We start from the raw sequence: 14,930 nt of genomic DNA, 5'->3' as shown, positions 1-14,930 counted from the left end.
ATGGCATCGTCTCAGCTAGATCGATGGAAGTGGACAACTTGCTTATCTCCTCAAATTGTCAGTAAGCAGTTACGGCACTTCTTCTATTGATTGGCGAAAGTTCTAGTCTTGCTAGGGAAATTCTGAATTATAGATCTAGTTTTACTATGTCAGTACATAGATATACATATGGTTTTGCAATTTTTATTGCTCGTGGAACAAAACCTTTTTCTCTTCATAAGGTCTGGTGGCATGTACCACCCCGTGGATTATTCTTTTATTTAATCCAGGATTTTTTTTTTTTTTTTTTGTTTTCGGTAAAAACTCCAGGATTTGTTTGGAGGCTTTAATATGAGTGCCATCATGGTAAACAACAAATAAGATCCAGTATTGTTTCCATTCTTTCTAGTGCCACCATGGTAGACAATAAATAAGAATCTGTCATGGATATTGTAGTACTTATTTAAACAATTATTTAAGAAGTTTTATGAGAAACCATTCAGCTTTCAGAGTGAGCACTGGACCAAAAATTAGTGGTTTTGTTTGTTTGGATCGATTGCTACATGTTCTTGAACCACAGAGTTTTTTTTTTTTTTTTTTTGGGGGGGGGGGGGGGGGGGGGGGGTGGGGTTGAACTAAATTTCATTTCAGAGGATAGGAAGATAACACAGAGTTAGACTTACACAAATCTAACAATCAAGAGGTGGAAAGAGGCTATTTAGTCCTTCCTACCAAGGCAACAGCCATCCCTGCTAGAGAATGATCAACAGAGTTGCATTCCCCAGAAATAAAGGAGAAATTAAAAGACAAAAAACAAGAGAAAAGGAGATTAATATAAATGTATAAATAAGAGTTGCTAATGTATATACTCGATGTTACATTATAAAGGTCAACAATTGTATTAACTTATTCTGAGGCTCTTTGAGGAGGATAATCTGTTCTTTGCAGAAGAGCTACATCTTTCAGTTAGATGGAGTTTTTGTTCCAGGAGAAAGTAACCCAAAGCTGTAGTAGGGTCATTCCCAGAAAGTAGAATAGAGACTGATATCTTGCTTCTTCCCAGATTTAATTCTCATTTTACATCAGACAAAACCAAATTCAGTATTGGCCTTAACATAGTTTGGCTCCTTCGGGGCCTAGTTAATAATTCAATTTATTTGCTGGGAATATACAGTTATGAAGTCACATTTTAAAGTAACATTTCATTTGCATTGAGTCATTGACTATCCAATTGGCTATGCTTTATGCTGAGCAGCAAGATAGAACACAGGATGTTGGTAAAATCTTAAATTTTCTTTACACAAGGGAAATAAAACACTGAGGAAAGAAATGGATGGCTTGAGAAAATGATTTTACATTGCACATGAATACCTTCAATCCTTGATTGCAAGTAAATCTCCATTACGTTGCATGGACTACCAGAGGAACTGCAAACAGTTAAAACAAAGTACAAAGTTTCAGCAATACAGGTCCCAAAATTACGATGACAGCAAGAAGAAAAGCAAATAGTAATGTTGAAGGCTCTCCTCATCTAAAAACCTCCCCAACCAACAAGAGGTGAAAAACATAACAGCTTTTCTATTGTCCTGTACCAAGGTCCCTTGTGCAGATAAATCACAAAAGCCGGCTGATTTAAGTTAAGAAAAGCATTGGTCCAATCATCGTAATAGGCAGAAACTATGTAGGGAATCTAGGACAATGAGATTAGTCAAGTAGGATTTGTTAGTCTTCTTATATGTTAGGACTCAATACAATTAATACATTTAATCTCTAGAAGCATTAGCAATTTAATATGTGTTCGAGACCAACTTTGGATCGAAGGTTAAAGGGATGGAGAGGGTAATTCAAACCTGATTTGGTGATGTTGGTGACAGTGTGCCAAAATAAAAATCAAAAGGGGAAAGTTGGGGATTCAGAGGACTAAAAGAAGAACTATACGGCTGGGAATGATTTAAATTATACTGTTGTTGCAGAAGTACCTTGACAGCAGCTTGTTTAATGGAGAATGTCCTACAACTTAAGAGAAATTTTAGCAACTCAGAGGAGAAGATGCGGGGAAAAAATGGCCAGACAATCACACTATGCCATTGTATCTCACCCATAACAATAAAAAAGGCTCGAAATTATATTTATTATTTCTATTAGGTTAATTTTCATTTGGACCCCCTAAGGTTTGACCTAAGTCAATTTTTATCCCCAAAAAAATAACATTTTACATTTGCCTCCCTGGTGCTTTTTCAGCTGAGGCTCGCCCATATAGATGTTAAATATAGTAACTTCAGGACAAACAGATCAATGTTAAGAGTGAAAATTAAGACCTCAAAATTGTTGATAATGGAATTAGTAGACAAAAGGCTGAACACAGCCTTAACCATGAAGAGAATCCACTCTTCCACTAAGCAACCTGTTCTGGAAATTCACCTGGAAAAACCATGAGTTCTGATGGCCAAGTCTTTATAAATGCTCTAATAAAATTACTCATAAATTTGTAGGCCAGGCATGTGTATATAGAATTCAACACAATTACATATAGAATTCCTAAACTAAATCTCTGACAATCCTACACTTCCTATTTGTGTGCTGTTTTAGTTTTTACTTGTTTCGCTCAAGCATGCAGTTTTTTATTCATAAAACATAGATGCCGTAATGAGTATTTGGTAGATATCTCCTCATATTTTATAAGGGAACCAAGACTGTAGTTAATGTAGGAAGGAGTTCACATTTTGTTGTTGATGATGCTTAGGTTTTTCACTTTGTGCAGTTTTTCAATCCTTTTCTTCTTGTATTTTGCAACCCCATAACTATCCCGGCCAATCCACAGGAGTTTTTTTTTTGGGTTCTTTTTTGGTGGGAGAGGGGGTTGGAAGATAACATTCAGACAACACAGGAATTTGAGTTTTCACTAAATTCTCCTTACAGTTAGTCATTGGCTATTTACATATTCCACTGATTCAAGCAATAAAAATCATGTGAAACATACCAATCAAGAAAATAGTTAATGCAGCCACAAATGTAAGCTTGAGATATCTAAATCGCATGTGCTGTGGATCTTGTATCTGTCTTTGAGATCCACCTAACCATCCAAAGGCCTGCAAAATGTGCAAATGTTAGAATTTCCCTGGAATCTAGTATAACATACTCTGTTTTCTAAGTATCATACTTCCTCATAAAATTACAGAATTTCATATTTTCATTTCGTTCTAATAAACTGGTAGATAAAAAAATTTGAAGGCCAGTGGCATAAGTGGACTAACCTGATAAAGTGAATTGATACCTTTCAAGTCAAGGCAATTTGAAGTCCCTCCTTTTGCCCCTAGATGCCCTCTATTTTTCTGTTTCCGTAAGCTATTCTTGAACCCATTCCCTTTAAATGGGGATTCATCGATTGCCACCAATGGTTTCCTCTGTTTATCTTCATCTGGTATTACAATATTCCAAGCACCAAAGTTTGGAGTACTCCATGTTCTTCTATAACCATTTGATTTCTCCGCCTGACAGCTTAAACCATCCTTGGTTCCAAGAGGTTGTTTTGCTTCTAATTCTATAGCATTATTAGCATCTTGTCTGGAAGTGGCAACCTCTTTAATATCCTTTGGCCGATCTGGCATACCTAATCTGCAGGCAGCATCAACATGGCGCTCAGCAACTTTTCTCCTTTGGTCGTTTATCTGAATGGGATTGTTTGAGGAAGGTCTGAGCTCTACATGTTCATCCTCGGTACCTTGCAAGGTCCCTGGAGTACTAGAAAGGAATGAAGCGAACTCATTGCGTTCTCCTTCATCCAAGTTTACCCATCGCATGGGTTGCTTCCCTTCCTTGTATAGGGATTCACTTAGTGCCTCCTCTACACGAGATATCTGGTCTTCTATGGCTGCAATGAATTTTTTATGCCTGGTTGTTGTATTATGCTTGGAACGATTTCCGTAGCTCAATCTGAAGGCTCTGTCAAGCTCTTCCAACTGATTAATCGATAACAACTCAAATAATATAAGCATTACCGGAGGAAGGAAGAGAGAAACAGAACTGGATCTATCTAATTGATAGACCGCAGATTATATTTGTGAATAACTCTAAAATTAAAATAGTAAATATCCATTGTCTCGACAAACAAAATCAGAAACCAACCTGCCATTTCGCTGTGCCTAGAGTAATTTGCAGCTCCCTACGTAGCTCTGCTGAATCATCTGGTACCATCCCTTCCCTTCTTCCCCTTAACCAAGTTCTATATACTGATTCCATTCTGGAAAAAGCCAATCAGAAACCAAAATTAACCCATAAAGTTTAAATCAATCAAACCAATAATTCTCTAACAAAGCAAGCCGAACAAAAAAAAATCGTTTCAAATGGCACGATAACCACAAATAAAACCAACGCCAAAGAGAGATTAAGTATAACCCGTCGCTTTAAAGGTAAACAATGCGGAAAGGTTAAAGAAAAATCCAATAACCAGAAACCCTATCGACAATACCAAACACAATGACAGATTTGAAATAGAAAACATAACATACATATCGGTGGATTCCTGAACCTCTTCGGCCACAGAGAAAAAAGGATCTTTCTGCCAGAGATCAAAACTACTAGCTACCATCATCTTCACCAGCAATGACAATGACAATGACAAACACCCGGGAATAAGAATAACACAGTGAACCCAAAAACTGCGTCAGAAAGGGCACCAGATAAATGTACCAATGCTACAAAGTGAGCGGGTGAACGAGTTTTTGGAGCCTCTCACAAGCAGAAAAACACAAGAACGAAGACAAGGAGACGTAAAAGAAACCCTTCATCCAGCCTTCTTTTTTTCTCTCTGCTTCTCTCTTCGTCCTTGTCATTTTTATTCTTTGCTTATAAAGATGGCGAACATGAAAGTATGGAACCAAACTTCAAACTAGGCGTTGGCAGTTGCACATGCACTCGATAGCAAGTATGGTTAATTATCATATCGTATCCATCAGGTGATTTTAAGAGACGCATCGTCTTGTACCAATTATTGTATCAGAACACTAATGAATTTTAGTGTAATTTAATAGAGACGAATTGAGATGTATCGTCTCAGTTGAGTCAAATGTGGATATGTATCGATTAGTATCGTATGTTCTAATCAATGTTCGATATATCTGTTTATGTAGTTGTGTTGGTGGCTGGCGACACCACCGACACAGTGATGTTTCGCGATACTTTGGTAATTTTTCTGCTCGGTGGTTTTATTTATTTCTGTCGGGACTTTTAGGTTTCATCACTGAATTGAAGAAAGGATTAAAGGGGTTGAAGATGCAGTAGGGCTGGTGGTAGGATGCAGTGGGGCTAGTGGTAGGTTGCAGCAGTGGTGATGGGCGGTAGTGATAGGTCATAGCGGTGGTGATGGTTGCACCGGTAGTGATAGGCTGCACGGTGGTGATGGTTGCAACGGTAGTGATAGGCTGCAGCGGTGGTGATGGTTGCAACGGTAGTGATAGGTTGCAGCGGTGGTGATGTTTGCAACAATTGCTTACAGGTTTCTTTAACTTTTCTCCCTTTCTCTTTTCAAACCACAATCTTCACGCCTTCACCTGAAATGAGAGAGAGAGAGTCGCTGGCCGAAAATCTGCATCGCAATGGGCTTTGCTTCACCTGAAACTAAAGAGAAAAAATCTGAAACATATCGTCGGTGAAGGGCAAGAGAGAGAGGGAGAGAGAGATACTAAAGAAGAACAGCAATGGTGAAGTCAGAGAAGGTGAGCCGGTGGCGACAGTTCGGTTTTGGCCGATATTTAGCCGGTTCGACGATTTTCTGTCAATGTGGTGTTGAAGTTGGGTTTTGTGTCGCCCTTCAACGGCATGCCGATTTATCGCGATATTTCGTCGATAAATCGGCGACATAATGTATCATGGTTCTAATATCACATCAAAAAGTTGAGGTTCGTTAGCAAGTCATATCAAACAATTGTAATTTATTTAAAAAAACAATTAACGATGATTTATAAATAGATAGAAAGGAAAAACATCTATATCCTAATATCACATTAAAAAGTTGAGATTCATTAGCAAGTCATATCAAACAATTGTAATTTATTTAAAAAAACAATTAACGATGATTTATAAATAGATAGAAAGGGAAAACATCTATGTTCTAATATTACATAAAAAAATTGAGGTTCATTAGCAAGTCATATCAAACAATTGTAATTTATTTAAAAAAAAAGTAACAATGATTTATAAATAGATAGAAAGGGAAAACATCATTTATTGTGCACTGCACATAGATGCCTAATAATAGGCTAAAAAAACAATAAAATAAAAATAAAAATACAAGTCTATTTTGGACTTTTTAAATCTGAAGCAATTCTTTAAATTTCAACCTATTGTTTGGTATCTATATGCACTGTTGTATACAATAGAGAATTGTGTACAATAGAGGATTTTTTCCCTCCTAGAAATGGACTGAATATCGCTATTCCTTTTAACGCATAATTTATTAATCTATTTAAAATATATAAAATCCTTTTGTTATTGCACTGTTGTGCACCATTTTTACTGTGCATAACAGTAACATATACACAAAATAAAAGGCTAAGAAAACAAATGAGCTAAAAGGTTATTTTGGACTTTTTGAATTTCAAATTAAAATTTTAATCTCATAATTTTATTTAATATAATGAGTATAGTATTATTTTTTTTTGTTACTGGTGCATTTTTTTTTTTAATATTGAAAATGCAATGCCATCCGCAAGAGTCGAACCCAAGACCTCCCACTGAAATGCATGGATCTTTATCACTCAACCAACTCTGCATTGGTGATAAGTGCATGTGCACAGCATATGAATTTTTTCTTTGGTCCGCCGAACACCCCTTATTCGTTGGAAAACTTGGAAACGGGGTTGTCGAACGGTTTGGTTTGGTTCGGTTCGACATTTTCGGTGGCTTTAAGCCTTTAACACGGTAAAATCTTCGTTCTCAATTACCACAACGAGGGATTTTTGTTCGCAATTACCACCACGAGGGACATCGTCTGCGCAGGGCCGCGAACACGACGCGTGGCATCTTAAAATCTAACGGTTAGAAATAAAGAAGCGGGGACGTGATTGTAAATACAACTTTTGTTTTACACTTAAAGTTTTAAAGTTTTTAAATTTACATTAAAATTTAAAACTCTTCAAATCATGAAAGCATTTTACGAGATTTAGAACCCTATTTCGTTGAATCAATGGGAATGCTGTGATAAACTCTCATTCTCCGGCGACGGGCACGTAACGACGACCAAATAATTGAATAGGGTGTTAATCAATACCATCGCATCCCTAGTTTCGTCATCGATTCGCTCTAAGTTTCAGGCGAGCCCATCTTTGATTCTTCTCCAACTCTACTCGATTTAGGTATGTTTCCATCTTTTTGATCTGTTTTCATTTGCTTTCTCACCTGAAATTCCTAATGCATATCTGAAATGTTTGCTTTTCCATTTTTTTAAATATAAATAGCTGACTGGTTCTGAACTTGCATTGCTGGTGTGATCTCTGTTTGTCTATTTACTAAAATTTCCTCTTTTGCTGTGTGCCTCTGGAGGGGTTGAGGCGGAGAAGTGGTAGCGATCCCAGTTTTGTTTATGATTTTTAATATATATTCGTTGTTCTAGTGTGAATGAGAGTAATCGATGTTAGTGGTAGTGGTGTCAAAAGGAGCAGGTGTTATATGCCATCTTTGATGTGGGGTATATAATCAGTTCTTGGAACACTCAGCGGCCGAATTCTCATTGAAGAAACATCAAAATCAGATTATGAATGTAAAATAAGAACCGTAGATACATGTATAGCATAGCTTCATAGCATTGATTCGCATTATAAGAGCATAGTCATGATCTCAGATTCAGATTCGGGAGAGTATCCCTATTGTGCACACCCATATTGTGGTCTTCCCCATGCTAGTTAATGAACTCAGGCAATTAGATCCAGAGATGACTCAAACAATCAACAGCGGTCTGTATGTCCCTCATTTAATTGGTGCTTCTCACTGGGAATTCTAGAAATTATATAAGAACCTTGAGATTAATTTGCTTTGCCATCCAGAATTCCCTGTACTTGACCTGGGGGTCGCGATGCATTATTAACATTTCAAGGAAGGTGCAAAGCCAGGAAGTTCCCATTCAGTGTCTGTCTTATTGGATTTCTTCTTACTTACTAGAATTGTTTTCTATTATTCAATTGCAATGACACAAATTTGGAATGGGATTATTGTTTTGGTGATTTCAATTAAAACAACGGTCGTTGCTTCAATTCACACTCCATGCATCTTTTCACACATCTGAAATTACCATAAAAGATGATGAAATCAAATCCAACAACACAGAAATGAAACCTAATAAGAAATGGCCATCATATTCCCTGAATTGTTGTAGACATTCAAATGAAGGGAAAAGAAGAGAAGTCATCCTCCCAAACTGAACCTCTCCATGGCAATAGATCTCGGTGCTGAATGTTTTTAGAACACTTGAGGCAATCCAATTCGTCCACCCAAAATGCTTCCCTTTATCCTAAGATTTGGGCAAAGAAGAGACACTGGCATGCTGGATCAATCATATGCAATATTAAGTGCACTTTTTATTTTTATTTTACTACGCTGAAGTTTTGGGACATCTCATAGTTATTTTGACTTTTAGAGTGAATCTGTTCTTCAGAGTTCAACTTATATGACCTTCAATGAACTCTGGGATTACTATGCAGAAAATTTAAGCTGAATTTCTTGAAGTTGGCCTAAAATCATGTTTGGTCTTTGCCTTGAACAGATAGAAGTTAGGAAGTCTGCTGTCAAGACAATATGAAGCATATTGTAAAGATTATGTCTTTGCTAGTGGCCATCTCTGCCTTTTGGATTGGCCTCTTGGAGACGTCAGTGGTTCCACGTAGTTATGCTTGGTTGGTAAGTTTCTCCTTGATGTCTTTCCATGGTTTCACTGGATTTTGTTGTCCCATGTTCATATTCCCCTCCCCACTACCCAAGGAAGTAAAAATATCTTGCTTTGAAGTTTACTTACTTTCTGACATTTCTTCACAGCTACCAGTCTACTTTATTGTATCACTAGGATGCTATGGTCTTCTAATGGTTGGAATTGGTTTGATGATATTCCCAACATGTCCTCAAGAAGCAGAGCTGCTACAACAGGTTTCTTTACGCTTTCTTCTTTATGCATTTTTTTATTTTACTTAAGAGCTTTAAACTTGCACATGAGGAGTGCTACAATGAAGAGTTTGTATTTTATAAGCAATAATTATTATTTATGCGTCATTATCTAGAGAATATGAAGATGAATGCTAAGGTCCTCCTTTTTTAGTACACTACAGGCTATGTTTGAAACTTCTGGTTAATTTCAACCAAAATTTTGCAAAATATATTTTAGCTTTGATGAAGGTTGAAACAACGTTTAGTCAAAATTTCGACCATGATTTGGATATCAGCATCTTTCGGTTGAACCCTTTGAATAAAATTGACGCTTTCAATTACTTTTTCTGTTCTGATGAGATTTCACCATATTCTGACTTTAAATATTGTTCTTAGCAATACAGCTTCCTACTATGCGGAACCCGCAACTGACACCTTCCAATTTTCATCCGAAATTTCATGGTTTAGACTAGGCTCTAAACCGAAACGTTGAACCTTGTCTACAGATGGCAGGGCCTAATCATCATGAAATTGACTTGATGGTCAGAACCAGTTGACGCTTGTTTGAACTACTTACCGAGATTTTGTATTTTGAAATTGGTGGATTGGTATAACTAGAAAGCATAGAACTGACATTGAAACTGAATGCATTCCCTGGAACCCAATGTTGTCACCAGTTAGTATGATGAAGGAATTTGACTGACATGGTTCAGTCCTGTTTTGTGAAAGTTCAAGTTCTGCACCAATGAGAAGTGTGACATGAATGAAATTGGACGTTTAAAAAGAGGATGAGCTTCAGTAACTCTCCCATTATTTCTTACTATGACTCACTATTTTATGCTCATGTAGTTATTGCATCTTGGGATAGCACCTTTATTTTTGTATATAGGAACTACAATGCTTCTCCTCCATTAATTTGACATTTTCCTTGTGCTCATAAAGCTCTTGCACTCTTCTGCTGGGGCTCTGTCTGGGCCTGATGCGCTGCTTACTTTCAAAATTTTAAAGGCTTCTCATACTAGCACCCTACTCAAATGGGAAACTAACTAAGACTCCAGTATTGCTATTACATAATATGAAAGTCTACTATGAAAAAACTGAAAATAAAAACTCAAAATATACAAAATCAGTATTCTTAGTGACCAAGAACAGAAAATAACTACTTAACCCTGTATAAACTTAAATTCTGATACTTAGGCTTATCAAAGTAAAGCCAAAACCATAAAGCCTATAGCCCATAACTAACCATCGAACTCTCAAGATATAATATACTAGTCCATTCTTGGTCCAGTTTGGTGGCAGGGACTACTGTTCTTCTTGTTCTCTCTAAATCAGCTAGCCCTTAAGTTTGGCTGTAAGCATGTGTCTTGTCCTTGTTTTCTGTATTGGCTTAGTGGAAGATGTGATCTAGAGTGTGTTGGTTGTTGGAGATGATTGTCTAAAGAATATAGAAAAGATCTCTTCCATTTTTTTCCAAAGGCATCTATTGTTTTTTAAGAACTTCCAACTGAGTATAGCCAATCAGATTGGAGCATTTGATCTCAATAGAACAAATCAGGAAAAGAGTCCTTCACTTCCTATACAATTTAGCCATACATGTTTGTTGTAAAGTTGCTGATTCGAGCTGGTTATGTGTAGATGTTTTATTTTTGTTTGGTTTTTATTCTATTTGGTTCTATTCTTTCATTTATCTCAATTTTTAATTCAACCAATTTTTGATTGATTGATATGAGTTGATTTTTAATTTAAAAAATTAACAAAACAATAGCTGACCCATGGCAGCTTCTGTAATTGCGGTAGCTATGATAAAAATGGGGAAAAATTCTCCTTCTAATGGATGACTATAAAAGTAAAAAGGAGAGAATATTATGAAATTAATATTAGTTGCATTCAGTAGAAATTCAAGACTGTTTGTCAAGTAATTGGGTTACTTGATACCCAAGCTGAGTGGATTTTGATGAATTCTTTTGGCCACTGGAATTACTAGGTACATCAGTTTTCATTCTTATTACACTTCATTTAGTTTTAGCAGGGTAGACCTTCTCGATAGGACCTTACAGAGTTACATGATATGGATCAAAGGATGGCCTGCTGCTCTTCTTTTCCTTTTCCTTTTTTCTTGATATTATTGTTTTGGTCTTCCTTTCATTTGTTTATTCTCTTTTATCTTTTTAACACGTGTGAACATAAATATAAAGATTAACTGCTGCCAAAATATTAAAATGAATCGATATCCTGTCTAATTAAATCAGTTATCCTTACAAAATCACATTCTTTCTGCACAAGCAATTCAACTTTTGTTCTTTCTATTGCTCCCTTGGGGCTTATCTACCCTTGGAGTTTCCTTTTTTACCCATTTCTCCATTCTCTTGGAAAGTTCTGTTTTCCAGCTGAAAAGTAGAAAGATGAACCCCGTGCCGAAAGGGGGGGGGGGATGGAGGTGGCACTTTTTGTTCTCAGTGTTGCCTTGGCAATTTTTGCTGAGAGGCTGTTTCAGTATCTTGTCCTCAGGCTAAAATTATGCTCAGCTGAAAATCTTGTCAATTTTTTTGGTTGTGATTTGTATATGCATATGCTCTTGTACTTGGAAAATGAGATCAATTGTATACTTCTGGTTTGCATCTTATGACGTGCTTTATTTTGTATTTGAAATGTTGATGAATGTTGAGATCTATTTTATATTTCTGGTTCGCGTTGAATCCCTATGCCCCTTATATGCGACTAGGACAGCTACAAGGTTTACTGGGTCTTGGAGTATTTGTTAGACTTAAATGGTGATTTTCTTTTGTGTTTTTCACCTATGATATGCCTGGAACTTAATATAAATATATGGGAATGCAGGACATAACAGAAGCCAAAGAGTTCTTGAAACAAAGAGGGATTGATGTGGCATGATTGAAGCCTGACAAATCTTTTCTCCCATGGTGGATCGAAAGAAGGTGCTAAGTGGTTTGGAGGAGAGGAAAATTCTTTTAGAGTTTTCTCAATCCAGAGAGTTAAAAGAGTAAATATTCGTTCCCAAACTGACTTCAAGCATTGGCTTTTTTATTTTTTTGTCAACAATTCAAGCATTGGCTCCACTTTGAGAAATTGTAATGACATTTGGGGTGGGGGTTTGTAGATCTGATGTAAATTATAGCTTTTTTTTACTTTTATTTTTCTATGGTGCCTTTCCTAGCTTCTGATTGGAATCAACGATGTGGGTATGATAGTTCTACTCTTGAGGGTATGGAATCTTCTTTTATTATTCTCTCTTTTCAGTGTGCTATTTTACATGTGTGGTTAATCACCAAATTTGTATGGGAATAGAAGGTAAGGACAATGCCCGACCTTTTCTTAAACCAGATAGCTGTGAGGCGCATTAGTGGTTGGATACCAACTTGATGTTGCTGAAATATGTAAACGCATGTCTCCTCCCAAATGATGCTGTGTTTATTTATGATTGCCGTTGCTGCATTATTATCTGTAGGCACTAACACAGGCACATAGAACAGGGGCCTGCTGTTCTCCTTGAAGGCACGAACCCATGGAGTCCTAATGAGCACCCAGAGTGCGTGACATGGTCATTCCCCTGTAACTGATGTTTACCTGAGGTGATCACCTCCTCCAGCACATTCCCATATCAACCCAATTTCACCCGCAGGATGTGATGATATAAATTAAGTTCTATAGGATGTGTGCCTTTCGTCGTCTGGATCCATTTTGGATATGGTTGAACTCTATAGCTTGAACCAAGACAGAATTAAATTTTACTTGGAGGTGTATCACCAGTTCCTTTTATTGAATTTCTCAAAGAAAAAGGAAAAAAATGCCCGAGTGCTAGCAAACCAGTAAAATTTTCATTCTGTGAACTGTTCTTTACTGGAAGAGAATCACAATTCCTTTACATTTGAAGTTGTAAGTGAGCAAAAAAAATTTATAAATCACTGAGATCAGGTCATTATTCAACGAGAAATTGTGAAGAGAAAGAATGAACAAAAAATGGTAATGCATTACCTAAGGAATATGATAGAGTTTAGATGGTTTGAGATTGTTAGTAACATTGAAGTACTTCAAGGTCTGAACCCACTTCTCTTGATTCTTGAGGAGATGAACAGCAACAGTATCTGGCCAGAGCTCATGTGTACATTTTGTCGCCGGAATGGGGAAGTTATACATAGACCACTTAGCATTATATCTGTTCTTTCCCCGGCGACCGATATGCATCCAATCGCCGAAAATCTTGTCCTCCGGTCCTTCGGTGTGGTTCTTCGGCACGTCGGAGGTTCTAAGCCACTCCACAATATCCCATGAAATCAGATAACCCATACCAGACATGTAGTGAACAAAAGGATCCATGCTAGAGCATGGAATTACATAACCATAGTACAAATCATCTCTAGGCAATGGCTTCAAAGACTCTACCAAGCTATTTAACCTTATATATATGTCATCATCCGCCTTCATCACATAATGGTAAGGTGGGTTAGGGCCGCCGTCGTCGGTGGTGTTCAGTATCTCCGGCAAGCTTGAGAAGTATGTAAAAGTCTTACCCTTATTCATATTCTCTGGGCAATTTAGAATAATGATGTCATCGTGTCGCATGATTTCAAGAGCTACTAGGACTCTTTGATCTTCCTTGGTTAAGTTACAAAGTACAAACTTCACGTCCACTTGTACACCGACTGGTACTGATTGAGTCCCATAGATGAGTCGCAGGAAATAACGGCGCTCATATTGATCTGGAAGCGTTAAGATACCGATCAATATTCGTAGATCTGGTGCTGGTGCCGGTGCCGGCGCAAGTGGCGGAGAAGTAGAGATGTTGCTGGCGACCAATGAATTGGTGGAATTACATTGATAGAAGTTGTAATGGGGGATGTTGGAGATAGCAGACCAGCCAAGTTTCACTAAACCCTCGAATCGGACTTCGTTGATTGATGTCAAGATGCAGAGGAAAATGAGAAAGAAGATAGATGAGACGGCAAATGTTACCCTTGGTAAAGAATGCTGCCGGTCCACCCTCGAAGCCTTCATGACGTTCAGAGATCAGCTATGAAGCTGGTAATGATGGAGTACTATAGGGCAGAAGTTCTTCTGGGTAGAAACAAGCGAAGTAGAAGAAGATGAAGCATAGAGATATGAAGAATATTTGGACTTTATGTGTATTGAAATTCCTAACGTTTCTTTGGTACAAAGCATTGCTTAGGCAGTTTTAGGTGTTATGTCTCTAGTGTTGACTCTGCTATGTGAAACTAGGGTTTCTTTTTATTCTTCTTGAAGAGGAGCAAAGCAAGGTAAAGGAGCTGCGCAAATGGTGGAGATAAACCTAACGTTGGCTTCACTTGAGCTTTTTCACTTTTCTTCATAACTCTCGGGTCAATGTATCGTGATCTGTTATTTTTGCAGGAAGATGGTCGGCTGTTTATATTTTTATTAAGGAAGGAAAACGGAAAACCTATGGTCTTACTTGGCTTTTCCTCATCTCGGATCAGGTAATAATATAATACCCATCAAATGTTTGACCCATTTGATGTGAATAAACATGAGCCTGGATAGTAACAACATGGGTCACCAACCCGACCCGAGAGGGGAGAAGCTATAGCCAATTAGCCATACGGAACGTGGCTTGCTTAAAGCTTTGAGTCAACAATAGTTATTTTTCATGAACACGCTTTCCTTGTTTAGCAGGTACTCTAACACCATCCCAAGGAACGTGACCGGCTGCTCTGAAGTCATTAAATTTCTCGCAGTGAAGTGTGCATGTGATGCACTTTTCTTCCCTAAAAAACCGGGAAATCGTCCTTGGATGGTATATAGTCCCTTGACTCGCATGATCCCAT

General features: G+C 37.5%; 3 protein-coding genes across 3 annotated transcripts; 1 reads left to right on the top strand and 2 right to left on the bottom strand.

Moving 5' to 3' along the window:
* Positions 1-1,056: 1,056 nt before the first annotated feature.
* On the bottom strand, positions 1,057-4,808 carry LOC149009554 (uncharacterized). Its single transcript, XM_089163100.1, has 5 exons — positions 4,488-4,808; positions 4,105-4,219; positions 3,234-3,938; positions 2,960-3,068; positions 1,057-1,406 (listed from the first exon to the last, which is right to left on the bottom strand). Exons 1-5 carry the CDS (start codon positions 4,568-4,570, stop codon positions 1,381-1,383), a joined length of 1,038 nt encoding a protein of 345 aa, XP_089019226.1. The 5' UTR covers positions 4,571-4,808; the 3' UTR covers positions 1,057-1,380.
* A 2,315-nt stretch (positions 4,809-7,123) lies between these two features.
* Positions 7,124-12,095, top strand: DPMS3 (dolichol-phosphate mannosyltransferase-like protein). The gene is made up of 4 exons (XM_089163287.1): positions 7,124-7,331; positions 8,735-8,868; positions 9,004-9,111; positions 11,950-12,095. Exons 2-4 carry the CDS (start codon positions 8,767-8,769, stop codon positions 12,001-12,003), a joined length of 264 nt encoding a protein of 87 aa, XP_089019413.1. The 5' UTR covers positions 7,124-7,331; positions 8,735-8,766; the 3' UTR covers positions 12,004-12,095.
* A 792-nt stretch (positions 12,096-12,887) lies between these two features.
* Positions 12,888-14,461, bottom strand: LOC149009552 (Galactosyltransferase family protein). Its single transcript, XM_089163286.1, has one exon. It carries the CDS (start codon positions 14,122-14,124, stop codon positions 13,105-13,107), a length of 1,020 nt encoding a protein of 339 aa, XP_089019412.1. The 5' UTR covers positions 14,125-14,461; the 3' UTR covers positions 12,888-13,104.
* Positions 14,462-14,930: the final 469 nt, after the last annotated feature.

This window comes from Hakea prostrata, chromosome 7 (genome assembly GCF_041222555.1).
Source record: "Hakea prostrata isolate BN-2017 chromosome 7, UWA_Hpros_2, whole genome shotgun sequence".
NCBI lineage: Eukaryota > Viridiplantae > Streptophyta > Magnoliopsida > Proteales > Proteaceae > Hakea > Hakea prostrata.
Note: the sequence above shows the minus strand (reverse complement) of the source record. Positions and strands in the feature narration are given on the sequence as shown.